Source organism: Sorghum bicolor, chromosome 1 (assembly GCF_000003195.3).
Source record: "Sorghum bicolor cultivar BTx623 chromosome 1, Sorghum_bicolor_NCBIv3, whole genome shotgun sequence".
NCBI classification, from domain to species: domain Eukaryota; kingdom Viridiplantae; phylum Streptophyta; class Magnoliopsida; order Poales; family Poaceae; genus Sorghum; species Sorghum bicolor.
The window spans coordinates 34,598,895-34,625,847 of record NC_012870.2 but is presented as its reverse complement, the minus strand read 5'-3'; the positions used below and the strand labels follow the sequence as shown (position 1 = coordinate 34,625,847).

Sequence of the window (26,953 nt, the reverse complement as noted above, 5' to 3'; positions counted from 1 at the left end):
CTTTAGCAATGTTCCTTATACATGAATGAAGAGTCTTTTATGCTATACATGATCTTGTAGATAACTAGAGTAGATTGTCACTTAGTAGATAGTAGATAACTTAGAATCCATTCTCTAGCTAATCCGATGTCACCTTACATATATGAGGAGTAGTCTATTTTCTAATCGCTGTGTTATTTACCCATGAGCTTATATTTCATTATCATCATTATTATGGCTTACCCCCTGCTAAAGTAAGTGACTGTGTGACGAGTTCCTCATTAGTAATTATGTTCTTGCAAGTTTATCTCTAGTCTATGCCTTGATAGATTTTATCCTTATCTTCATCTCCATTGTTCTCTTAAACAAAATTATAAATAACGATACCAGGAATACTTTCCTGGTGAAATGCTACAATGAGGTGTTTTATCTGTGCGCTTGCGGATAGAATAGATTATTTTCTAGAGAGCCTTTACATTCATAAATACCTTTGTACACTCTGGCACCATGCTGGGGATGACAACCTAGTATTCAAGTGGTGTTAGCTAGTGTCAACAGTGATCAATTGAGCAGTCTCTGCCTGCTTGGTCTTCCTCCATCTTCTATTGTTCTTCTTCTTTGGCACTGATTGCTGTTCTTGCTTTCCTCGTTGGTAGAATTGCTTCGGGGCTGTAGGAGATTTCAGGACGCGGTTCTTGAATGCAAATCTCTCCTTCTTGTCCTTGATGGATAGGACAATCTTGGCGTGCTTCGCATAGATGATGGCTTTTGTTGTGCATAAGAATGGTCTGTCCAAAATGATTGGTGCCTTCTCATCTACTCCTGTCTCCATGACCACGAAGTCAACTGGGATGTACGATTGCCCCACTCTAATGACAACTTCTTCTAGGACTCCCTTAGGGTAGCAAATGGACTGATCAGCAAGCTGTAAATGCATATTTGTATACAACAAGGAATCATTTAGTATTTTCTCATAAATTACCTTGGGCATAATGTTGACACTTGCACCAAAATCACAGATAGCCTTTGGAAAGCTATGGCATCTATAGACATAGGAATGACAGGTCTTCCAGGGTCTCCCATCTTCTCTAGCAGAGAGTGGTCAATCCATTGTACAACTGCAGGCTCAATATAACATTGGGTTACATTGTGGATATCAATAAGGTTAGCAGTTTCTAAATCTTCTAGTTGGCCGGGAATCTTTCCTTTTTCTAATGGAGGTATAGCAGCAGCTAATTGACCTAATTGTGATTCTAGCATTTTATTGAAACTATGTTGATTGTTTATAGCAGAAGCAAATGTATCCATCCTAGTATGTATGTTTTCCAAAGTTTTATCATTTGATGCTAGTTTCCTAGTCATTTGATCTAGCAGTTTGGATTGATTAGCAACTAGTTCTCTTAAAGGTGGAAAATTATTATTAAAATTATTACCTTGGTTATTACCTTGGTAATCACCTTGTCAAGGTTCCTGATTCTATCCTTGATTTTGTTGAGGACAATAGTAGGTGTTATTGTTGATGAAGTTCACATCCTCTTGTAGTGTAGGGTAACTGGTACCTGAGTGCCCGTAGTCTCCACATTCTTCACATGTCATATGGGAATCATTGATGTGCATGACTTCCTTCTTCTCTATGTCAAGCTTCTTCATGATGAGGTCTAGCTTGGCAGAGACCATGCCAGCTTCCTTGAGATGATGGATTCCTCCTCCTTTCTTCCGAGACTGAGTACGTTCTTCATTGCATGTTGAATTTGAGGCCATCTTCTCAACAAGTGCTTTAGCGTCTGAAAGGTCCTTGTTTGGTTTTGGTAATTGAGTGACAACTTAGGTGGACTAATAGTATTTATGTGAGATACACAGAAGATTAGTCCACAGGTGATGATGTGATGATGGAGGAGCTCATTGCATATGAGACATGACATGGAGTCATGTGACCAAGGTGGAGAAGATCAAGATGAGGCTTGGCTCGATGGACCGGTTGCAAGAGTGAAGGGAAAGTCAGAGGCTTTGAAGCGAGGGACCGCGTGTGACGGTGAAGCTTGAGCAAGACTTGGCGCCGATGGACCGAGGCAATGGTGAAGAGCAAGTGAGGTTAGATCGATGAACCAATACGGTCACATGATGATATGAAGTGGATCATATCATTTGGTGATTGGTTGGTGCATGTGTTGCATCAACATTGGAGGAGATGAAATGGAAAGCGCGAGGCAAAGGTATAACCTAGGGCATTTCCATTTCACCGGTCACAGGTGTGTAGAGAAGTATTTGACCGGATTTAGGATAGATGGCCATACTATCAAGAGGGGCAAACTTGTTTGCATATCAGACATCTTGTGCCACTTGAGCGATCTAACTTTCCATACGTGTTAGGATCGAGTGGCGTGGCAAGTTGAGAGGCTAACTCCCTTGGAAAAATGTTTGTGAAAATGCTAACACACTTGCACAAGTGTTGTGACACTTTGGTGTTGGCACATGGAAGCAAGGGAAGAAGTTGGAGTTTGTTTCGTGCAGCGCGTATAGGCCGGACACGTCCGATGTGAGGTCGGACGCGTCCGATGTGAAGCCGGACGCATCCGTTATGAGGTCGGACGTGTCCGAGTTGAGGCACCGAACTTGGAAATAGTTTCCACCTGGAGTCCGATGTGTTTCATCTAGAGAGAACGCTTTCTCGGAGAAGCTCTCTGAGTTTTCGTCCGGTGCATACCGGACGCGTCCGGTGTGACACCGGACACGTCCGAGTTGAGCGTCTAGTGCAAACTCAGTTTTTAGAGCACTCTGAGTTTAGGTCCGGTGTGTGAGTCCGGTGGTGTGATGTTTTTGCGACGCTCCCTGAGTTTTGGTCCGGTGTGTTCAAAAGTGAGAGTCTGGTGCCTTGTCAGCATTGAGGGCAACGGCTAGTTTTCTAACAGTCAAGAGCACCGGACGCTGGTCTGGTCAATACCGGACGCGTCCGGTGTTAACTAGGACGCGTCCGTTGTGGTCGACTTTTGCCCAGTGAAGGGTAACAACTAGTTTAGCCCTTGGGGCTATAAATAGAAGTGGTGGCCGGCCTTGGCTTGCGCTGAGCACCCTTGGGACTTAGTGTCCATGCTTGGGGAGTGCTAGGAAAGCCTCTAACTCACTTGTGCTTGCAAGAGTGCGAATCAATAGCGAGTGAGTGATTCTAGTGCGTTGCATTGAGAGATTGCATCGAATGGCACTAGGTGTTCATGTTGCAAGCCGGTGGTGCTTGTTACTCTTGGAGGTTGCCACCTCCTAGATGGCTTGGTGGCTTGTGACTCCGTCGAAGCACGCAAGGAGATTGTGCGGTGCTCCGGAGAAGAGATTGTGAGGGGTACGGTGCTCACGCCGCGGGGATCGCGAAGAGCAACTCTAGTTGAGTGAGACGTGAAGAGCAACAAGTGGTCCGACCGGGTCAAGTGCTAGAGCTTGTGGTAAGCACTCCACGTGGGTGAGTGTGACTTGCGGGTCACCACTAGCAAGAGGACCGGCGGCAACCTTGGAGCTTGTCTCAACGGGGACGTAGCTTGGTGGCAACCAAGTGAACCTCGGGAGAAAATCATCGTGTCAACATTGTTCTTCCCGTTGGTTTGCATGTCCGTAACACAAGCTTGTTCTTACATTCATATACTTGTGCTTGTGTAGTTGCTCTTGTAATTAGTTAGCTTGTGTAGCTTGCTAGTTACCTTCTTGCTTGTGTAGCTAGAAGTAGTTCCCTTGCGTGACTAATTTGGTTTGTGTAACCTTGTTAGTCACATTTCTTAGTTTGTGTAGCTAAGTAATTTGCGCTCTCTAATTTGGCATTGGTTGCCTTGTTATTGAGCATTGCTAGTGAGCTTAGGAGCTTTGTGCTTTTGCTTACTAGTTGTGTAGGAGCTCTCCCGGTTTGCAAAGTACTAGTGGCATAGGTTTGTGTGACCTTGCTCCTAGAATCGGTTAGGCGAGCTCTTGCTAAGGTAGCACCCTGTTTGCTTGTTTAGGATCTTTTACAAGGTGCTAAATAACTTAGATAGAGGGGTATAGTCTTGGCTAGACCGATACTTTTAATTCCACACTTATTTCGGTTAGCCGGCGTGATAAGTTTTAGAAAGGACTATTCACCCCCCCTCTAGTCCGCCATCTCGACACTTCAAGTGGTATCAGAGCTAGGTCTCTCATTTGTGGTCTTCACCGACCCAAGAGGATGGCGGCTTATGGGTTAGATGTTGAGTGTCCACACATTTTTGATGGCACACACTTTGCACGGTGGAGAATTTGGATGCAATGCAATTTCAAGTTTATTTCTCCTCAAATGTGGTGGAATGTAGATGTGGGATTTTCTTGTGCAATTGATAAAAAGGTTGCAACTCAAGCATAAAAGAAATGCCTACATCTCAATTGCCAAGCTACTAACATCTTCTATTCATCCATGAAAGATAATATATTTGGTGAGATCATGGATACGAAGTCCGCCCATGAGACTTGGGTATTTCTCAATGAGAAATATGGGGCGATATCTAGAGAAGATGATGTGCCAAATGTGGATATACATGAGGTTGTTGAGCATGACCATAACATGGTGTTTGTGGAGGATTGCTCCACCTCATGGTCAAGTGATGGTGATGATAATGCTACCACAAGATCACTTGACAAGGATGATGATGATGCCACAAGTGATGCAAATGATGATGCTACCTCATGCACACTTGATGATGAAGATGATGGCTATGAGAGTGATGCTTCTACAAGCTCATCTACTACATCACCACATTGCTTCATGTCACATGGTGACACTAAGGTATCTATTGGTGATGTGATTATTGATTGTGATGGTCCAAATTTTGAGCTTGTATGCAAACTCTCAAAAGCTTTAAGAAATGAGTTAGCAAAAACAAATAAATTGAAAAATGAAAACTCATTTCTAAAGACCGCATGTGAACAACAAAAACATCTACTTTATGTTACTAATTGTTCACATGAGGAACTAAAATTAGTTCATGAGGAACTTTGTGTTGCTCATGACAACTTGGTAAAAGATCATGCTTTTCTCACTAGGAGGCTTTCTAATGAAGAAACTAAAACTAGTGAGAGCTCATCATTTGGGTGAAATGATCAATCACATATTGTTACTAACCCTTGTGATGTAGGCAAGAAGCATGTATCCACCTCTTGTGATGATTTATTATCTATGCCATGTTCTTCACATTTAGATGCCTGTTCTACTTCTATGTCTTGTGAGACTAACCTTTTGAAGGAGAACAATAAGCTCAATGAACAAGTGAAGAATTTGAGCAACAAGCTAGAGAGGTGCTATAATTCAAAAGTCACCTTTGAGCATATATTGAAGACTCAAAGAATCTATGGTGACAAGTGTGGCCTTGGCTTCAAGGAGAAGATGACAAAGGGCAAAAGAAATGAAGAAAAGAGAAAGCTTTCTCATTTCATGTGCTATCGGTGCCATGAAGTGGGACATCTTGCTAATGGTTGCCCAAACAAAGAGAAGCTTAAGAAGATGAAAGAATAAGAGAGGCTCAAGCATGTCAAGTGCTTCAAGTGCCGCACTTGGGGTCATCTCACCTCAATGTGCCTGTTGATATTTGGTAACGCAATAAGGAAATGATCCGCAAGTGCACGGATATCGGTGAGCATTTCACCCGGGAGGTTTTCCAGAGTATCGTATTTATATTTTTACCATTGGGATAAAGGATGCATCTGACTAACCAAATCTATTGCTACTATCCCTTTAGGCTACAAAGAATGTTTCTCAATGTGAGTGATGTATAGAGAAGACTGCAACCGTAGTCTCGTTCTAACCTTGGTAAGGATGATCTACTGTTCTATTGGGGAAGCTTACGGAATCTAGACACCACAAAGGATGTTCGACCCGCACCTATAAACCTATCCGTCCTGCTAACGAGATGTGGGCTGCAAAGGTAACTCAAAAATGTCACGTTCCTCGCTACTACCATGGTCCAGCTAGTCAGGGGATATCTATGCGTACCCTAGCCTAAACACCACGTTTACGCTAGCAATGATTACTCTAATACTCAACCGGAAGAGATTAAAGTAAACTCATAAACCAAAGAACAATAAAACAAGAACTTACTAGAATTAGAAGTCGAATTACTGAAGAATCCTAGGAGCAAGCTTCGGGTTAGGAGAACTTGATCTCGCAGGTACAACCTCGGAGTAGACACCGACAGGTCGGGCTTCCTCCGATCTACACCTCCACTCTATATCTCTCAATCTAGTAGAAACTAGAAGATCTAATTCTACTCACATTGGATGCTAAGCCTAAAATAAATTTTATTTAGAGGAGAGGTATTCCTTCGAGGGCTCCTCTCAACTCTATGATGAACTTGTCTCCTCTAGGGGCCAGGGGGTCTAGTTTTATAGTCCCCTCAAGTGAACGTGAGCCACTGGATCAAACCAACATTGATTGGGCGGTTATCCTTGATCCATTAGGTCGGTGGAGCTTAGTCCGCGAAGAGAGTTCTGAATTGAATCCAGGTCAGGGCGGGCGCCCAAGGGGGGTGGGCGGGCGCCCTGCCCCCGAGCCCGTTCGCCCTCACGTTCGTTCCCGTGGCTTCTGGTGTCTTCTAGATGACAGAAAATTGCGCGGCATGTTAATATCTCTATGTAAACCCGACGTGTGGGCCTTTCTTCCGTATTTCCTGATAACCCCCTGCAGAAATAGACAAACACCAAAACTCGTGGAATTCTATCAGATAAAACCCTAAGTATGGGTGTTGGTTGCATTTGGATCCTTTTCTTTATTTATTTGATGATTATATTTGGTACTTATGGACCGTCAACAACTCCCCCAAGCTTACCTCTTGCTCGTCCCTGAGCAAGGATGAACTCAAGAGTTTATGCATACATATAACAACGTCTCGATGTTAGTACAATTAAAAGTAAGCATTTCTTGCTTCTAGTTTTCTATTTTTCTTTGTCATTTCTAAAAATTCATGGTACTATGACAGTTTAGTTTTGGCATCTCTAGGCAACATGTCATTTTTCTACCCTAGATGAATATATGAAACACATAGGCTTGTAGTATGACTTGTGGATGGTGTTACAGAATAGGTTTCTACTTCATATGCCATTCTACTTGTTGGTAAATGTCTGTTAAAAACTAGTCAGCTAGCAGTGAGAATATAAATAGAACTAGAGGATCAAAGTTTTCCTTTAGACCTCTTCATCAGGTCTCTGTTTTCCTCACTAGTAGGACAATAATAGGTGGTGGGAAGTGCCAAACTTGATGTTCTTAAGAAACATATGTAGACTGGTTTAGGTGCTTGGAACTAAGTTTGTTTATTTTTGTTTCTTGGATACTAGTAGTTGGCTTTGTTACTATAGTATGGTCAGGATAATCTGTCAGTGTAACTTTGTTTATGTAGATATGCGTTGACAAGAATTTATGTTGAGCAACTAATTCTAGAATTAATATGGCCATGTCGCTTGTCACTAGAATTTCTGTTTGAAGCAACATTCCTGTTTACCTTTTTTTCCTAATCAGAAACGTAAACCTATGTCTAGTAACTCTTGTCCAAATCTTGTGTATATACCTTCACTCATTGGGACATGTTTGGTTTCAAGCAGGAGCAATTGACAAGTGAGGACAACAGACATGTATAGCTGGATGTGGGCATGTCATTTTCAAGCAGGAGTAACATAATTTGGTTCCTGAATATTGATGGCCAGTACTGTGGCAACATAGTATATTTAGATGGATTTATACTTACATATATATATATATATAGCTGTGATGTGGACACTCTTATAAAAGGAGAAAGAAACTTGCATTAGGAATAGGGACCTAGACATCAGGACTTGGAACATCATTTGAATTGACTATTTTTCAACCTTATTGACTGTGCTTGGTTACAAATATAACTGTGTATAGCCTGAAAGGTTAAATGTTTGGATCATGTTGTTAACGTGTATTTTCATTGGTTAATTTCTCAATGGATGTTGCTGTTTTGATTACTAGCAAATTTTAACATATGAGTTGGTTTTGGAGGCATTTTCAATAATGCCTCTATCAGTGTTTGAAGGCTTATACAGAATGCCTTTAGAAATTATTATAGGCAGCTACAAAATGCCTTTATATGTTGATATTGGAAGGCGTTTTGAAAAAATTCCTCAAAAGACTTTTTAAGTCCAGTTTATAGCAGGCATTTTTAAGTATGCCTAAAAAAGGTTTTTGAAGGCATTTTGATGCCTTTTAAAGGCATTTTTAAACGCCTTCTATAAACAGCCATGTTGTAGTGGCAAAACACAACTCACCATGGCTCCCTCATTTTTGCTACTAGTAGCAAAAGATATTCAGTTATTAGTAACTGAAAACATTCTGTTAACACATGGATCTTGCAAAGTTGCAAATGCTATCCAAAAAATAGAATTGTAGTGCATGTCTAATTTCAAAGTTGCAAGTAAACATGTGACATTTACAAGGAGATTACCTGGTTGCCGAATCCCATATTTGACGATGCATCCATGCATGAGAGAACAACCAAGTCGCTACAAAGCCACTAATGGATTTCTAGGTGCAGTCAAGTCGTGGTTCCTGTAGGCTGTAGATAGAAGAAGAGATGCTAGGGAATGGCACTGCTCGATGGATTTCTGGATTTAGTTTTCATGGATGCCTGCGAAGCTCACCTCAGCCATGTTCACCCTACTCACCCTCACCTTGCCCCGCCGTGCGGCCCAGATCTTCCTCGCCGGTGCCGCTGTGGTCCGCCTCCTCATTGTGCGGCACTGCTCCGTCCGGACCCGCGCCGGTGCCGGTGCCCTACTCGCCCTGCCCTACCCTGGTGTTGATGCACTACTCGCCCTGTCCTGCCTCGCTGCCGGTGCCGCCTACTCGCCCTCCGTGCGCGCTCCGGTGAGGACAAAAGGGAAGAGAAGGCGGCTTTGATTTTTTGGCATGATTCTTTCACCTCACGCACGCAGCAAGATCCGTGTAGTGTCGGCTCAAGACGACGGCTCCGTACAACATGAAGCCTGGGGGAGCACGAGTGCTCACTGTTGTCTCACGAGTGCTCTCTTTTTTCATTTACTGTAGCGAAGGGGGTCACTATCTTCGGGAACAAAGGCAAGAACAAGCAACAAGGACAAGAACAAAGACAAGAACAAGCAACAAGGACAAGAACAAGCAACAACCGTTGATCTCCCCAACCACCACGCCAAGCTCACCAGGCTTTTACTACTGTACTTACATCTGATTTAATTATTGCCCTCATTCAAATTGTTTTTTCTTTGACCGACTTCCAATGGGAGGAATTAGTGAAAGAGAGGCACAAAGTACCCCCTCTATCCCTGAAAACTTCAATTCATAAAGTTGTCAAGTCAAACTTTTAAACTATGACTAAACTTTTAGAAAAAAAGCTAAGATTTACGGTACCAAATTAGTACTCCTATTAGATTTATTATAGAATATATTTTCATAAAATACATATTTTATGTCATAGATATTGATATTTTTTTTCTATAAAGTTGGTCAAATTTGAAAAAGTTTGACTGGCATAGATTTTATAAATTAAAGCTTTAAAGATAGAGAGAGTAATATATGTTTTGGTAGCAGGATGAAGACTATATCTGTAACTCATTTGCTAAGGAATCTTTTATTTTTTTGTTCCTCTTGTTTCCATTTTGCAGGAGCGGGCCTACCTAAAAGTTTTGTTGTTAAGAGCGCTTTCCAGAGGCCATACTGCGTTTGGAGATAGGCTCACATCACCCTTATATTTATTCTATAGCACTCTGTTTATAACATAGAAGACAAAAAAAAAATCTCTTGCTACCTTTTTCCATGGTCAGTATCATGTTTATGTTAGATAGCAAATAATTAAATAGCACATCGGTTTACAGTTCTAAATTAGATTGACTGCTTAATACTGTGTTCTTCTTTCTTTAATTAATTTTATTTTAAAGTATCCCAAAATGAATATTTGTATCTAAGGCTAAAATGCAAACGGCTAATAGCTGCCAGTATGTCGATCTACTGAATTTATAGCTACAATCTAGGAAGGTTTTGCTCAATTTTTTTTTACTGGTGAACAGAGGCTACCCAAAATGTTAAAGATTGCATGCCTTTTTGTGCACTATGACAACAAACTTACAGGAAATAGAGGTTCTCCTGCTAATGAGTCTTAAAGATTAGTCCCAAGCAGATAATGTTATGGTCGGTAAGACCTATCATCGTAGGCAGAGGGGTTAATCAGCATGCAGGGGGTAAGCCCAGCAGCAGCATGCGATCAGGTCATGGCTGGGAGTCCTAATTTTAGGCGCACATGCATGCGCTGTGTCTATAGAGTCCGATAGCAGGAAGAGTTAGAGTCTGAGTTAGATTGGTTGGTTGGAAGTTGTTTTAGGAGTCCAAGACTTATGGAGTCGGTTAGCCATAGTTAGATTGGTTGGTTAAGAGTTGTTTTAGGAGTCCAGGACTTAAGTCGGTTAGCCATATTATTGGCTGGTCTTGTAATGCCTATAAAGGCTAACCATATGGAGTAATAGAATTCAGCCTGAGATTGAGATTTATATCTCCCTTGGGCGTCGAGCCCCTGCTGCCAGCTTCCTGCCACGGCGCCTACACGCCGCCAAACCCACGCACACGAGCTTCCTTCTCTCCGCCCTACTTCCTGCGCAGCAAAACCCGACGCCGTAACAATCTGGTATCAGAGAACATGGTGTTAGCTGGGACATCCTCCGCTGTTGTTCCGCCCTCCACAAGTGCCCCGCCCGGCACCAGCACGACCGTGACAACATCCTCCGGCGCTCTGGTCACCGCAACCACATCGCCGCCAGCTGCGTCCTCCACGCCGCCAGCACCAATGCTGGCCATCCCCTCCGACGTGCTTACATCCTTCACCAGCGCCATCCAGGGCATCCAGAACCAGAGCTCCCCCATGAGCTTCCAGATGGGCGATCTGGCAACGCGTCTGTCGGCCCTGGACGGTTGTGCTCTGCCTACCGCCGCGCAGTTCCCATAGCTACCCACACCGAGCGCGGGTCATCTCCCCTCGCTGCCGACACCGTCCTTACCGCTGCTCCAGGACGCCGGCTCTGCAACGTCCGCGTCTTCATCTGCACCGACGCCGTCAGCACCTTCGACGACCGGGCCGGCCGCGGCGCCGCAGGGTTCCACGGCTGCCCCCCATTCGGCGTCCCTATTCAGCACATTCGTTTTCCGGCGTCGCCGTCTCCGATCCCAACCCTCGAGGCCATCCTCGGGACCGTGCCAGTAGCCTTGGCGCCATGACATCCGCGCCTCCTCGGGTGCATGTCCCGGCGCCTCCGGAGGACTCACACACGGGGCATGTCGTACCCAAATATCACAAACTTGTGTTCCCGCTGTTCGACGGCAAGGATGACCCCCTCGGCTGGTTGAACAAGTGCGAGCAGTTCTTAAACAGCCATCAGACACGTCACGCTGATCGGGTCTGGCTCGCTTCGTACCATCTCACCGGTGTCGCTCAACAATGGTACCTGGTGCTAGAATCTGATGCTGGCCGGCCGCAATGGGAGGAGTTTCGTACTCTCTGCCAGCAGCGTTTCGGGCCGCCCCTCAGCACCAATCACCTCTCCAATTTGGCGTGCCTTCCCTTCACGTCCACAGTGGACGCCTACATGGAGGCGTTCGAAGCACGCGCTGCGCATGCAGGCCGATTATCCTCGGGACAAAAGGCAAAGCTCTTCACTGGTGGACTGCCTGATCACATTCGTGTCGACGTCGAGCTTCATGATCCACAAGACCTGCAGCGCGCCATGCACCTCGCGCGCGCCTACGAACGCCGCAACGCACCAGCCCCGCTCGCGTTGCCAGCGCCGCCACGACGCCGATCCACCAAGGTGCCTAACACGTTCCCGGCGTCGGCCAGCTCCTCCTCGACACCACCAGCGCCCGCTGCAGCTGTGCAGCACCCGTTCAAGCGCCTTTCACCCGAGGAGATGGCGGACCGTCGCAAACAGGGGCTCTGCTACAACTACGATGAGCCATATGTACGGGGGCACAAGTGTGCCCGGCTGTTCTACCTCGAGGTCAACGACTACATCGTCGAGGAGCCAGACGACGCCGACGACGACAAGGCAGCGCCGCTTGGTACTGATCAGCCGCCTTTTGATCCTGACGCTCCTTTGATCTCTCTGTCCGCTATCACAGGAATCTGCGCATCGGACACCATGCAGCTGTGCGTCCAGATTGGCGCACATGAGCTCATAGCGCTGCTGGATTAAGGATCTACGCACAATTTCATCAGCTCGGACGCCGCGCGCCGTGCAGGTCTGCACCTCCTCGACAGCAAGGGCGCGCACGTTGTCGTGGCCAATGGTGACCGTGTCGCGTGCCAGGGCATGGCCCATGCGGTTCCCCTGCAGATCGGTCAGAAATCTTTCGGGTCAACATGTTCTCCATCCCGGTGCAGGGCTGCGACATCGTCCTGGGCATCGCATGGTTGCGTACCCTAGGGCCCATTGTGGGGGTATAAACCCCTATACCCTTACGGCTAGACTTCAGCTAGGAAGCTCGGCCCACTACGAGACGAGTTCAAGGCTTGATCCGATAGCCCGAGTTTCGCGCAAGGAAGCAGGACGTGGAGATCAAGCAGGATTCTAGTCGGTTAGAATAGGAATTGATATCGAATTATCTATGGCAATTGTAACCGGCTAGGATTAGTTTCTAGATCTGTAACCCTGCCCTCCAGACTATATAAGGAGGGGCAAGGGGACCCCCTAGGGTAGATTATCTCTCAACACAATCCATTACAACCAGACGCAGGACGTAGGTATTACGCCAACTCGGCGGCCGAACCTGGATAAAAAGCTTGTCCGTGTCTTGCGTCACCATCGAGTTCGTAGTTTGCGCACCGTCTACCGATAAACTACTACCGTGGGTATACCCCAAGGTAGACTGCCGACCAGCTTTCGTCGACAGTGGCGCGCCAGGTAGGGGGTGTGCGTGCAACTTTTCCGGCGAACAAGATGGCCACGATCCCAGCTTCCGCGACCGTGCCCGAAGGCCTCACGTTTACCGTCGGCCAGATCACGTGGACGACGTGCAGCGGCGGCTTCCCGACCACGGTCCCGAAAGAGATCCAGATCCAATCTGAGATCACGCCGTCTCCGACCACACGCATGACGGCACCAAACTCCCGGCCACCGTTCCCACTCTACAAGGGAAAGGAGATCGACTGCTCGGACCTCCTCCAAGCGCTCGATCGCGCCGACTCCAAGCTGCTCGAAGTCTCCCAACTAATAGATGGAGTTCTGCGCCGGCCCGACCAAGCCACTCAAGCGGATTTTTCGAAATCCCGCCGGCCAACTCGTGTCACCACACACGAACGGCTGGGAACGTCCCTGGCGATAACCTCAACCTCCTCAGGCCGATCCGTCGAGCTCAAAAAGGGAGACCATCCTTGCGGCCTGAATAACTCGGCCTCTGTCTACTCACAGCATGTTCAATCCGTTTTCAGCAAAGCGGGCTGGTCGCCGACAAGGAACAATCGTCACCATGTCAACATGGTGACAATCCGAGAGCTACGGAACGGCCAGGTTTCCAGCACCAACTCAAGCACCGGCTCCGTCCCCACCGAGGTTATAAACACCGAAGACGAGGGCTACGACCTGGATTTCCCTTCACACCCTCCGGGTTTCGACCGGTTCCCGATATTCCCCCCCCGGCGAGGGGACATTGTATTCAATGTCAGCGCCGACGAACCGGTTGTTGACGGAGAAACAGACGACCAGAGGCAACTCCGCGAACAGCGTAACGCCGATCGCGCCCGACGGCGTGCGGACGAGCAACAACAGACGCCACCGGGTAACCTCAACGATGCCTTTGACATGGTCGGGGACCAGCCGGTCTACAAAACGCCAAGCGCCAACGTGGCTGTCGCCATGGCCAACCTGGATCGGCTTCCTGACACACCAGAATGCCAGGGGGTCCGGACCAGTATCCGAGCACACCTGATCGCCGCGATGGGACAGACAGCAACTCTGCTTAAGAGAGTCCAGGACGTCCCTTATACGGAAGCCGCCTCCGACCAGACTCATCGTAGCCGGGCCTCGCCCAGCAGGCGTCGCCGCAGCCGCTCCCCCGACAACCGTCGAGGGGACTCACGGCGCGACGATGGTGGTCGAGACGCCGATGGCCGCCGCCAGCAGAACCGCGTACGCGGCCAGGAAGAAGAAGATCAACACAGGGATCTCCGCCACAACATCCCTCCCAAAGATGCCCGGGACCGCATCAACAGGCGCGCCGCAGAGAGAGCAGTCCACGAAAACCTGCGCCGCATCGAGTACGATGCGACCCATGGTCCCCCGGGCCTAAGGCAGTTCTCCTCACACCTCCGCCAGGTCGTGTGGCCCAGAAATTTCAAGCTCGAAAAACTTAAAAAATACGACGGCAAGGAAAATCCAGAGAACTGGATCACCCTCTACGAAATCGCCGTCCGATCAGCGGCAGGAGATGAGCACGTCATGGCTAACTACTTCCCCGTAGTCCTCGACCAGGCTGGTCATCAGTGGCTTCTCGGCTTGCCCGAGGACTCCTTCGACTCTTGGGAAGAACTACGACAGGCTTTCATTGACAACTTCATCGCCACATGCGAACAGCCCGGAAACAAGTATGACCTTGAAAGGATAAGAGACAGGAAGAATGAACCTCTGCGTGATTACATCCGACGATTCTCGGATATGCGTCTCAAAATCCCGAAGATTTCTCATGACGAGGCCATATCAGCCTTTATCAAGGGCTTACGTTTCCATGAAGCGCTGAGGAACAAGCTGTTGCGTAAACGTCCATCAACGGTAGCAGAGCTCCTCGCCACGGCTAAAAATTATGCCGATGCTGATGACGCAGAAAAACTAATCCGAGACGATGCGAGAGGCACCGACCAGCCCTCCCGGCGAGACGACGGTCGCGGCCGCTACGACAACAGAAATCACCGTCGCTCCGACAACCGCGATCACCGAGAGGGTTGGGATCGGCGGCGCGACAGCCGCGACGACTTCAGAGGAAAGCGCCCTCGCGAATACGACCACGAAGTAAACACGGTCAAACGTCCCAATGGACGACGGGACTACCAAGATGACTACAACAAAACGTTGAAGGGACCGTGCCAGCTACATCCAAAGTCTAACCATACCATGGAAGAGTGCCGCGTCCTCAAAAATATCTATACACGGCGGGCCGCCCAAGAAGACACCGCCAAGAAAAGTAACAAACGCGACGGGCACGACCACGAAGATGAGGACGAGGACCAAGACAGGGACCCCCGACACCAATACGTCAGCCCCACCGACGTGGTCCACTCCATTTTCGGGGGCAAGGTCTCCACTGAGTCCAAGCGAGAAAGAAAGCTGTTGAAGAGAGCCTGCCTCAACATAGACAGCACGGACGGGCTGATCGCAGATCCGAAATTTCCCGCCTGGTCCCACAGGGAGATCGCGTTCAGCAGGAAGGACCAGTGGGCCGCTATCCCGGAGCCGGGTCGTTTCCCACTAATTCTCGATCCTTGCATCAACAGCATCAGATTCGAGCGCGTGCTCGTGGACGGGGGAAGCTCCATTGACATCCTCTTCCGCAACAGCCTGCCCGCCCTCAAGATATCACCGGCCCAACTAAAACCTTACGACGCCCAATTCTGGGGGGTTTTGCCAGGTCAAAGTTCGGTGCCCCTCGGACAGATAACATTGCCTGTCCAATTCGGCACACCCGATCACTTCCGGACGGAGTTCATCAACTTCGTAGTCGCGGACTTCGACGGGACCTACCACGCCATACTGGGCCGCCCATCGCTGACAAAGTTCATGGCAGTCCCGCACTACTCGTACCTAGTGCTTAAGATGCCCACGGAGAAGGGTGTCCTGACCGTCAGAGGCAACGTCTACACTGCGTACACCTGCGAAGAAGAAAGTTTCAAGATCACCGAGGCAATTGACCTCTCAATCCGCATGGCGGAAACAGCAAACCAAGCCGCACAGCTGCCCCCCGACCAGCTCCGATTACCTGAGCAGGAGACAGCCAGAAAGAATTCGAAATCCAAGGAGTACAAAGAAGTGCAGCTGGTCGAGGGCAACCCCGAGAAGACAGCCCTCATCGGGGCTAACCTGGATCCAAAATAGGAAGACGCGCTCGTCAGGTTTCTAAGGGACAACGTGAGCGTTTTCGCATGGAAACCCGCAGACATGCCCGGCGTCCCACGGAACCTGATCGAGCACTCCTTAAACGTCTCGAAGACCGCAAGACCAATCAAGCAAAAACTGCGACGGTTCGCTCGTGACAAAAAGGAGGCTATTAGGACAGAAATAACACGGCTTCTAGCAGCCGGATTCATAAAAGAGGTGTATCATCCCGATTGGCTCGCCAATCCGGTTCTTGTACGCAAAAAGAATAATGAATGGAGAATGTGCGTTGATTACACCGATCTCAACAAACACTGTCCTAAAGATCCTTTTGGTCTTCCTCGCATCGACGAGGTGGTCGACTCAACGGCCGGATGCGAACTCCTCTCCTTTCTAGACTGCTACTCTGGTTATCACCAGATCTCGTTAAAAGAAGAAGATCAGATCAAAACATCCTTCATCACACCTTTCGGCGCATACTGTTACACTACCATGTCTTTCGGACTTAAAAACGCCGGGGCCACTTATCAAAGGGCCATCCAGCAATGCCTCCACGACGAGATTCGCGACGACCTCGTCGAGGCCTATGTGGACGACGTGGTCGTAAAAACAAGGGATGCGAGCACCCTAATCGACAACTTAGACCGAACCTTCAAGGCACTCAATAGGTACAAGTGGAAGCTCAACCCCAAGAAATGCATTTTCGGCGTTCCTTCCGGTCTACTGCTCGGCAACGTCGTCAGTTGCGACGGCATACGGCCAAACCCTTCAAAAGTCAAAGCCGTACTCGACATGCGACCACCGAAGAACGTCAAGGATATTCAGAAGCTAACCGGATGCATGGCCGCCCTCAGTCGTTTCATCTCAAGGCTGGGAGAAAAAGGCCTCCCCTTTTTCAAACTATTGAAAGCGTCAGAAAAATTCTCCTGGACAGAAGACGCCGACGCTGCGTTCACTCAGCTTAAGACCTTCCTCACTTCACCGCCTGTTCTCACAGCGCCTCAGCCCAACGAAGACCTGCTCCTTTACATTGCTGCAACCGACAGAGTTGTTTCCACGGCAATAGTGGTCGAGCGAGATGAAGTCTACCTTGGAGAAAGTTAAACAGCTTGTGCGACTTCGCGACGCGCCGCATGGCCTTCACCTTCCGTGGGCGTCGCGTCGTTTGGGAGGGCGTGGGCGCCTCTCGCTCACTGTTAGCTCCAGAGGCTCATGGCCTGCTGGCTAGCACTCTCTTCACCAACACTGGGTCTGAACAGGACCTACTGGAGTCTTACTGTACCGTCTTCGCCGCTCCAATAGGTCTGCCCCCGGCTCGTGCTTGCGATCATCGCATCCATCTCAAGCCCGCAGCCGAGACGGTGGCTGTTCGCTCCTACAGATATCCGCAAATTCAAAAGGATGAGCTTGAGGCCCAATATGAGGCCATGCTGCAGAACGGCCTGATCCAGCCAAGCACATCTCTGTTCGCGGCTCTTGGCACATCTTGGTGCAGTGGGCAGGTTTACCTCCGTCAGACGCGACTTGGGAATCGGTGGACAGCTTCCGTGTGGCTCATCCTTCGTTCTAGCTCGAGGACGAGCTGTTTCCAGAGGGAGGGAGTGATGTTATGGTCGGTAAGACCTATCATTGTAGGCAGAGGGGTTAATCAGTATGCAGGGGGTAAGCCCAGCAACAGCATGCGATCAGGTCATGGCTGGGAGTCCTAATTCCAGGCGCACATGCATGCGCTGTGTCTATAGAGTCCGATAGCATGAAGAGTTAGAGACTGAGTTAGATTGGTTGGTTGAGAGTTGTTTTAGGAGTCCAGGACTTATGGAGTCGGTTAGCCATAGTTAGATTGGTTGGTTAAGAGTTGTTTTAGGAGGCCAGGACTTAAGTCAGTTAGCCATATTATTGGCCGGTCTTGTAATGCCTATAAAGGCTAACCATATGGAGTAATAGAATTTAGCTTGGGATTGAGATTTACATCTTCCTTGGGCGCCCAGCCCCTGCTGCCAGCTTCATGCCACGGCGCCTACACACCGCCAAAACACACGCACACGAGCTTCCTTCTCTCCGCCCTACTTCCTACGCAGCAAAGCCCGACGCCGTAACAGATAAAGATTTAATCCCAGATGGTATGTGAAGTTGTGAACTATCAGTTGCTATGCTTGGCTATGGCAGGGTAACCGTGCAGTTGCTATGCTTACATAATGTTCAAGTTGTGAACTATCAGTTGATATCAATGTTTTAAATAGCGAGCTATAGAAAATAGCGTCTTTCTGTTCTAGACGCTATTTGCGCTATAGCGAACGCTATAGCCCCGCTATAGCGGCTGCTGTACACAGCAGCGTGTTGTAGCTATCCACGCTATAGCGGCGCTATAGCGCGCTATTTAATTGGAAACAGGCAAAATATATAATAGACAGCAACAAGTTCAAACAACCATCATATTTCACAATCACAAATCACAAATCATCACTTGTGTTACATAGTTTAAAAGTTTAATACATAACTAAGTCATAAGCATAATGTATGACTGCATAGTGTATAACCATAAGTGCATAAGCACAGCACCACAAATAAGTGCATGATAACATGATCACAAATAAACAGCAATAGCATGCAAATAGCGGCGCTATGGCGCTATTTCAGTTTAGCGGAGCTATAGCGTGCTATAGCGTCAATAGCGCTGATAGCGTAAAAATGAGGTATAGCTTCGCGTCGACTTATTCTGGCCGCTATAGCGGCGCTATAGCGCGAAAATAGTGCGCTATTTAAAACATTGGTTGATATGCTTAACATGTAAGCTGGTCTAAAAAGTAATGGAGAGAAAAATGCTACTGCCTGGTAGAAAAAGTACGACTGATAGACAAGCGAACGGGCTCGCATGCGCCAGTCGAAGTCATTGTGAGGAGATGAATCGATAAAAGGAGCTATAAGTGGTGCTCCTCCGGTGCTCCTCCAGTAAGCACACCCGCAGCCCAAGATGTTACGGTACATCTGTGTGGGGCATGCACACTTTGCAAAAAAAAAAGAGCTATAAGTGAAACAAGTAGCATCTGCGAGCCCTCGTAACTATTGGTCAAGGATTTGTCCCCTAACATGTTCTCCACGAGTTGTGGCAACTGCACAACCTTAGCTAATGTGCAGAATGTGCATGGCAGAATGCTACATCCAAATTTTCTTATGGTTTGAATATGTTAGTACCTTATTAATATTGTATTGTTGTAAAAAGTTGATTATATTTTTATGTATAATATATATGAATTGACTTCTAGAAAATTTTACTGATATCACCCATTAAATATGTAAATATGAATAGTTTGCATAGCACATGCGTGCTACGCGTGCATCTCTACTAATAGCTAGAAAAAAGGATAAAAAAAGCACTGTTATGAAAAAAGAGTAAAATAAAAGTTAGTACCACAGTACGTACATAGTCCGACCTGTAACGACTACAGTCATCCGCTTAACGACTACTTATCTAAGAGCCATCTCTAACTGTTTGGCAATATTTATTTCCTAAATCTTATTATTTGTCAACTACGAGAAGAAAAAAATATTATCTCTAACACAAATTTCATTCTAAAACCTAAAAATCCGCTAATGAAATGAACAGCCCTGCTAAGTGAATAAAAACCGCACTAAGCGAACAAAGAGCCCAACTAAGCATGAGGAGAAAGACTGATGCCAAGTACAGAGCCCGCGTGCATATTTGTGCATTAGACACAGAGATATGTCAAGTTAGAAAAGATAGAGAGTTAGGTAAAGAGTTTTTTCATTTTGCTAAAAAAATTATAGATGCGAAGTCATTTGCCAAACCACTCCCTCCATCCCTAATACTGCTATTTCTAGGAGAAAATTTTATCTATAAATACTGTTATTTCTACTAGAATTCTCGGTCCACTAGCCCATTTAATTTCTCCTCGGAACTTCCGTGGTCCACCAGCCCATTTAATTTCTTCCAAGGAGTAATACTTTGGCGTATGGTAATTGTTTGAGTCTGTTTAGTTGACATTAAATGCAGCTCATTGGAACTAGAGAATCATGGCTTAACGTGCATGATTAAATGGTGGAACCCAAATTAATTGAGGGTAGAATGGTCTTTTATTTGCCACACTAATCTGTCTGAAATCTGCTAGAAATAGCAGTATTTAGGGACGGAGGAAGTATTGGAGAAGCTAATTTTCTGAGATAAAAAACTTATGAACCCGAACACATGCTGTAATCCATAGTAATGGTGGCAGGCCCTGGCCCAATTTCTATGTGCGGCGTCGACAAACAACACACAATATTGATATGCGGTTTTTCTAGACTCTCTAGCCTGCCTTGCAAGCAATTCTAATCAGTTCCCGTGGGTGTTGTGTTGTGTTGCATCACCGCACGCACGCCTGGTATCCATTCCATGCATGCATTGCGATGCTCGCCGCGCCCGCCAATGGAAGCAACAAATTAGATGCCGTTGGAGTTGGAGAGCGAGCCGAGAGCCCGAGACATGTACTACTATATAGCTGCCTCACAACCTTGCGTTGCGTTGCGTTGCATGGTGTGCAAGCGCAACTCGGTGCGTAAAACAGATCGCCGACGACGCAACCATATGGACAGGGCAACATCGAACGTCGGCTGTGGCGCCGTCGCCCTCCTCGTCCTCGTGTTGGTCAGCTTCGCGCGCCCGTGCCACTCCTCCCTCTACCGCCCGCCACCGCCCGTCATGGTCTACCACGCCGGCGAGGTGCTCGACGGCGTTGTGCCGGTCTCTGTCCTCTACTATGGCGCCTTCTCACCACACCAGAAGGCCATCATCTCCGACTTCCTGCTCTCCCTCTCCCCGCGCGGCCGCCAGCCGCAGCACCATAGGTTCGGGGCGCCAGGGCCCGCGCCTGCGCCGTCGGTGGCGCGGTGGTGGGAGACTGTGGACCGGTACGTGCGCAAGGCCGGCCGAGGGCCCCCACGGGTACTGCTGGCCAGCCAGGTGCACGACGAGTCGTGCTCGCTGGGGAAGACTCTGTCCAGGGTCCAGGTCGAGCGGCTGGCGTCGCGGCTCGGCGTGGCGCCGAGGGGCGTGGCCGTCGTGCTCACGGCCGCCGACGTCGCCGTCGAGGGGCAATGCGGCAGCGCGTGCGGAACGCACGGGGCCTCCGCGTCGGGGGGAGCGACGCACGTGTGGGTGGGCGACGCCGCCGTGCAGTGCCCAGGGCGGTGCACGTGGCCGTTCCACCCCGCGGAGGGCTTCGCCTACGGTGCCAGGCATGTGCCCGGGCGCGGCCGCGGCGAGACGCTGCGCGCGCCCAACGGCGACGTCGGTATCGACGGCATGCTGATCAACCTCGCGGCGCTGCTGGCCGCCGCGGTCACCAACCCATATGGGCACGGATACTTCCAGGGCGACCCCGGCGCACCCGTAGAGGTGGCGGCTGCGTGCCCGGGCGTCTACGGCCGCGGCGCGTACCCGGGGTACCCCGGCGCGGTCAGGCTCGACACGGCCACCGGCGCTGGGTTCAACGTGGTCGGCCGGAACGGCAGGAAGTATCTCGTGCCAGCGCTGGTCGATCCTGACACCAATTCTTGTATCATCATGACCTAATGGAGTCATCATCATCAGCTGATGAGGATCGTCTGATTTGCACCCCCTTGTGACATGACAGTTATTAGGAGTTGGGGCAGCCAATGTTTATACATTTATTAAGCTCGGGTACATACGATCTACCGCTGAATCCCTGAATGTCGTCTGAGTGTCTACTCTACTATAGGTAACCACCACCTGATTTTCAGAGTAGTATTTACAATTAACAAAGTTGTGCTCTTAATAAAGATCTAAACGACTCTCATGAGAATGCTTGCTAGTGCTTGTGTGCATCAAGCGACTACTGTTTATGATGAAAAGTATGTTTATGAAATATAGCATAAATATATTTTTAGTGCGTTTTTCTGAGATGTGAAAGCAAGGATGTTTGGTTGGCGGCCACGGCACGCCACGCCCCTGTGGCTCGCCACGGTAATCATGGCGCCGCTGTTTGGTTTGCTATTCAACTGAGGTAGCCATAGCTTTTTGTAGCACAGAACCATGCTGTGGCACCCAAAATCCTTACCCCCGCCACAACTCACGATGGTTAGAGGTATTAGAGTAAGTATTACAGTGGGCTGTAAATTGGCTAAATACTAAGGTGGAGAAGAGAAGAGATGAGAAAGAGGAGAAGCAGGCTGTAAGCTTACAGCCAGCTTAGTCACAAGAACCAAGAAACTTTGTGAGAAAGATAAGTAGGCCATGTATTAATAGTGAAGAGCTAACTATTGTATGAGTGGGTTGGGAGAAGGCTGCAAGAAACCTTACGGCCAGTAAGTGGGCTGTATTATTAAACTTGCTCTTAGACGTAGTTTCCTGTAGCTGGCGCCAAACACGAGACTCTAGTCACATTCATAAACTCGAATCTGAACGATCACATAAAAAAACAACTCCAGCGGGCTTTTACTCAGAGCTCGTCAAATCTACCCTGTGAGCACCTTCTCTTGTGGGTGTAGCGTAAGGTCTAAGCCTTTCTTCATTGTTTTTGTTTTTCCACCGCTGCCTGCTTCTTTCCACCACCACCGCCTCATCTAGAACCATCTCCCCCTAAAATGCAAACACTTTGAGATTTGCAAGCCCCTACCTTAGTGGTGGCCACGATGGCACAAGATGAATAGGCGAACATGTCCTCAGGGCATAGGCTAAGTACCAGGCTTCCACTAGTACAAGATTTCTTTTGCGTGATATTGGGGTTTTAGATTTGAGGCGGGAACACTTTTTGCTCGCCTTCATTGCTCTCAGCCAAGCGAGCCACAGCCGACCCCTAACTAGCCCGCCTCGGTTAAATGTTAACGAAGGCGAGCATGTTCAAAAGTCCGCCTCCATTAATCTATATTAACAGAGGCGATCGTCTTAGGGTGCCCGCCTTCATAAATCAATTTTTAGAGGCGGGCACATTAAAAAACCCAGCTCCATTAATCTATATTAACGGAGACAGTCGTTTTAAGGTGCCCGCTTTCATAAATCGGTTTTTGGAGGCGGGCATATTAAAAGGGTCATCTCCATTAATCTATATTAACAGAGTCGATCGTCTTAAAATGCCCACCTCCATAAACCGTCATCGCTATAAATATAAAAAGTTAAGATTTCTCCTTCACTTACTCTCCCCTTCTCATTCTATCCCTCCTCACAAAAAGGTGGCATGTCTCCCTTTCCATCGAGTGTCACGTCATGCGTGGCCCCCCTCCCTCTCCACCGAGCGTTGTGCGCAGGACTCCCCCTCTCGTCGGGGTCGTCCCTCCCTCTGGTGGCTCTCCCACCCTCCCTCTGAGATTCGGTGGCGTATGTGATTCACTCTCCCTCAACTCCGAGGTTCGGCGGCGGCAGGGCGGCACTCCCTCGAGAAGGCCGCTGTATGACTTCATCCTCTCTCTATCTCTCTCTCCCTTCATTCTCTCTCTTTCTAGCCCTTCACCTTACCTTCTCTATCACAGATCCATGGTGATGATGATGGACGAGCGGCTTCTCTAGCGGCAGCCTGCTCCCTCTCCTGGTCTCCACCACGGCGTGGTGGCAGCAGATTGGGTCGATGGGGCGGTAGATCTAGGCACAGGCGACCCGATCCGGCAAGCGGATGTTGGATTAGGCGAGAAGCTTCTGGATCCAGCTAGCGGGTGCAGCGGTGGTGTAGATCCAACGTGCGAGCACACCGGCGGTGCAGATCCGGCCAACAGTGCCTGGATGGGCTCGACGGACCGAGCTCTAATCCATAGTTTATGCATTAACAGAGGCCTTTTGTTCGAGGCGGTTGGGGTTGCCGACCTCCAAAAATCTAAAACGTCTGCCTCCATAATTTTTTTTTGTAGTAGTGTTCCTTTCGGAGCAAGGGGCAGCTTAGCCTAGGGAAGCACAGCCCCAACAAAGGTTTAAGTGCCCAATGTTCGCTCATTTCCCTAGGAGGTGCTCCCCCACCCTTTTTGTTGTTTGGAGGAAGGGCCAGATTGGCCCAAGGAGCCGTCGTGATAATTGGATGGGGAGGTAGATTGACGAGGAGGCAGCTCCGTGGTCATGGAATGGGAACTCCACAAATCATGAATCACAAGCAAGATGGGGATGTTGTGCCTGACCTGTGTCTTTGCAGCATCGTTCCCCCTAGAAAGTGTGTGGGTTGGTCTAGCAACCCACGTCAAATGAGTTTCCAAACCCAGATGTTGTCTAGCCCATGGCATGGGTCTGCATGGGCATTCTCCTCGAGGAAAAGGCAGGGAGGCTCTGAGGTTTTGGGCTTTCAAACAAAGCCTTAACTGTTGAGTGCTGGATAGAGACATCGATGGTGGTTCGGAGCATGGATAAGTGGCGCAGCCCCGGTATGCGCTCGACAAGCTCAAACTCCCCATGAAAACGGCGTCCATGGGACGACGTGTGCGTGGGTATATACTCAATGTCAAACTTGGAGGTAGGGAGCTTAGGCTCAGATAGGGTGGGGAACTTGGGATAAGAGTGATGTGAACAAAGGTGGCCGATCTTCCGAAAGGTTCTGGTAACTCTCAATTTGGTGGATATAAGTCACAAATCGATCCGACTTCCGAACAACACGATCTGAAACCCAGCAATCACAGCACCACATCTTCTTTAGTTATTAACAGGTATTGCATGGTTGACCTCGCCAAGAAGGCTAAATCCTTTGCCTATGAATCAAAGAACACAAACCAATTTGTAGATGAATGATTAATTTCATGAGTTGAGGTCTCACAATCTAATGAAACGGTGAAACTATTCTTGACAGAATAATCTAAGCAAAACACAAAACCTAATAAGAGTGACGGTGGCTAGATATAGAGGTCTAAGGGTCATCGCCACCCCTGGACGCGCCCCCCTAACGGGCTCAATAACGATACACAATGGACGAAAAACGGTGACGCAACACCAAAATAGATTCTGGATGCTGACTTGTTTTGATGTTTTTCGATGACTCGAAAGAAATTTGGACCTCAAACCAACGCAATTGGTTTCCTTATGAAATTATCTTTCCAACTATGGGTGGATCATCAAAAACAGTGTCCAGATGCGTCCTAGGTGTCCATTTTACTTCTCACTGGTCCTGGACTCCAGAACAAGCTCGAAGTCGACTCGGTTTGGGCCTTCTTCTTGACTTGGGCCCCCTTGCTGGTCCTCCACGCCTCCAAGCCATTCCTTAAGCATCCCCTAGTCCTCTCCACGATTCCTAAGCATAATATAATTATTAGGTAGCAATATATTCTCAAAATCATAAAAAGACTTGCTTAGGAACAAGCTCACCTGTAAATTTAATTGTCGTGCGCAAGCTCTTATGATTGGACCTTGAATGTCTAGTGTAGGATCATTTTGTGCATCCAAAGGAGTGATGTCCTCATCATTCTCCCCCTCTTGAATTGAAGTCATCCTCGACTCAATGTCATCTTCTTCTTCCAAATATGGCTTCAAACTAAAATGATGAAAGAAGGACTACCCCCAAACTCAGGTGGTAACTCAAGTTTCTATGCATTATCATTTATTTTCTCAATAACTTTATAAGGACTAGCAGCTCTTGGCATTAATTTTGACTTACGTAGCTCTAGAAACCTATCTTTTCTCAAATGTCACAATACTAAATCACCCAGTTCAAGTTTAATTTCTTTTCTACCATCACTACCAGCAATTCTATACTTTTCATTCATCTCTTCAATATTTGCCTTTGTGGTTTCATGCAACTTATGAACGAATTTAGCACTTGCACTAGCATCACTATGTGTTCTTTCTGTGGTAGGTAAAGGCAAAAGATCAATTGAAGCACTCAGGTTAAAACCATACACCTTTGGTGGTAGAATGTGTTGCCCAATTGTAAGCAAACTCCATATGAGGCAAACATTCTTCCCATATCTTCAATTTTTTCTTCAAAACAACTCTCAACATGGTGCCCAAAGTGCGGTTCAATACCTCTATTTGTCCGTCAGTTTGTGGGTGATAAGTTGTTGAAAACAACAGTTTTATACCTAACTTGCTCCATAGAGTACGCCAAACGTGACTCAAGAATTTAGCATCGCAATCTGAAACAATAGTAGAAGGCATACCATGCAAGCGAACAATCTCTTGGAAAAAGAGGTCAGTAATATGAGTGGCGTCATCACTTTTATGGCATGGTATAAAATATGTCATCTTAGAGAATCGATCCACAACAGCAAAAATGTTATCCCTCCCCCTCTTAGTCCTAGGAAATCCTAAAACAAACTCCATTGAAATGTTCACCCAAGGAATAGAAGGAACAGGAAGAGGCATATACAAACCATGTTTTTTCAGGTGAGACTTAGCTTTTTGACATGTGGTGCAGTGTACCACGAAACGCTCAACGTCTCTCCTTATTTGTGGCAAAAGAAGTGTGTGGCCAAAATATATGCGGTCCTCTTAGCACCAAAATGGCCCATCAGTCCTCCTTTGTGTGCATCCTGCAACAACAACACACAAATGGAACCAACTGAAGTGCATAGACGGTTACCTCTAAATACAAATCCATCATTTATCACAAACTTTTTCCATTTGTGACCCTCTTTACAATTTAGCAACACATCTTTAAAATCAGGATCAAGCACATATTGTTCTTTTATTAATTCAAGTCCAAAAATTCTACAATCAAGTTGGGACAACATAGTATATCATCTAGACAAAGCATTAGCAATTAATTGTTTCATAATACAGCTTGAATAGTAGATATGCTTTGAATATATGTTCTAAAACACATATTGTTCATAAAACAGCTTGAATAGTAGATATGCGCACAAAGAGACACATATATATATTGTCGGCGTCTAGACTCGTCGTCTAGACACTAACGACTGATAAGTCTGCGTGTCCTCCTAAACCCAAATGGTG

The 26,953-nt window shown here is 47.7% G+C and overlaps 1 protein-coding gene and 2 long non-coding RNA genes across 3 annotated transcripts; 2 read left to right on the top strand and 1 right to left on the bottom strand.

The window, feature by feature from the left end:
- Positions 6,834–7,947, top strand: LOC110436351. Its single transcript, XR_002454239.1, has 2 exons — positions 6,834–6,872; positions 7,561–7,947. It is a non-coding gene; the product is annotated as an uncharacterized LOC110436351 (long non-coding RNA).
- LOC110436354 lies at positions 8,329–9,140 on the bottom strand. The gene is made up of 2 exons (XR_002454241.1): positions 8,620–9,140; positions 8,329–8,534 (listed from the first exon to the last, which is right to left on the bottom strand). It is a non-coding gene; the product is annotated as an uncharacterized LOC110436354 (long non-coding RNA).
- On the top strand, positions 20,616–21,983 carry LOC8155493 (protein EXORDIUM). The gene has a single exon (XM_002489192.2). It carries the CDS (start codon positions 20,663–20,665, stop codon positions 21,647–21,649), a length of 987 nt encoding a protein of 328 aa, XP_002489237.2. The 5' UTR covers positions 20,616–20,662; the 3' UTR covers positions 21,650–21,983.

Bases quoted from the DNA above. Each gene is read 5' to 3' on its own strand.
- LOC8155493 (XM_002489192.2), top strand. From the start codon at position 20,663: ATGGACAGGGCAACATCGAACGTCGGCTGTGGCGCCGTCGCCCTCCTC.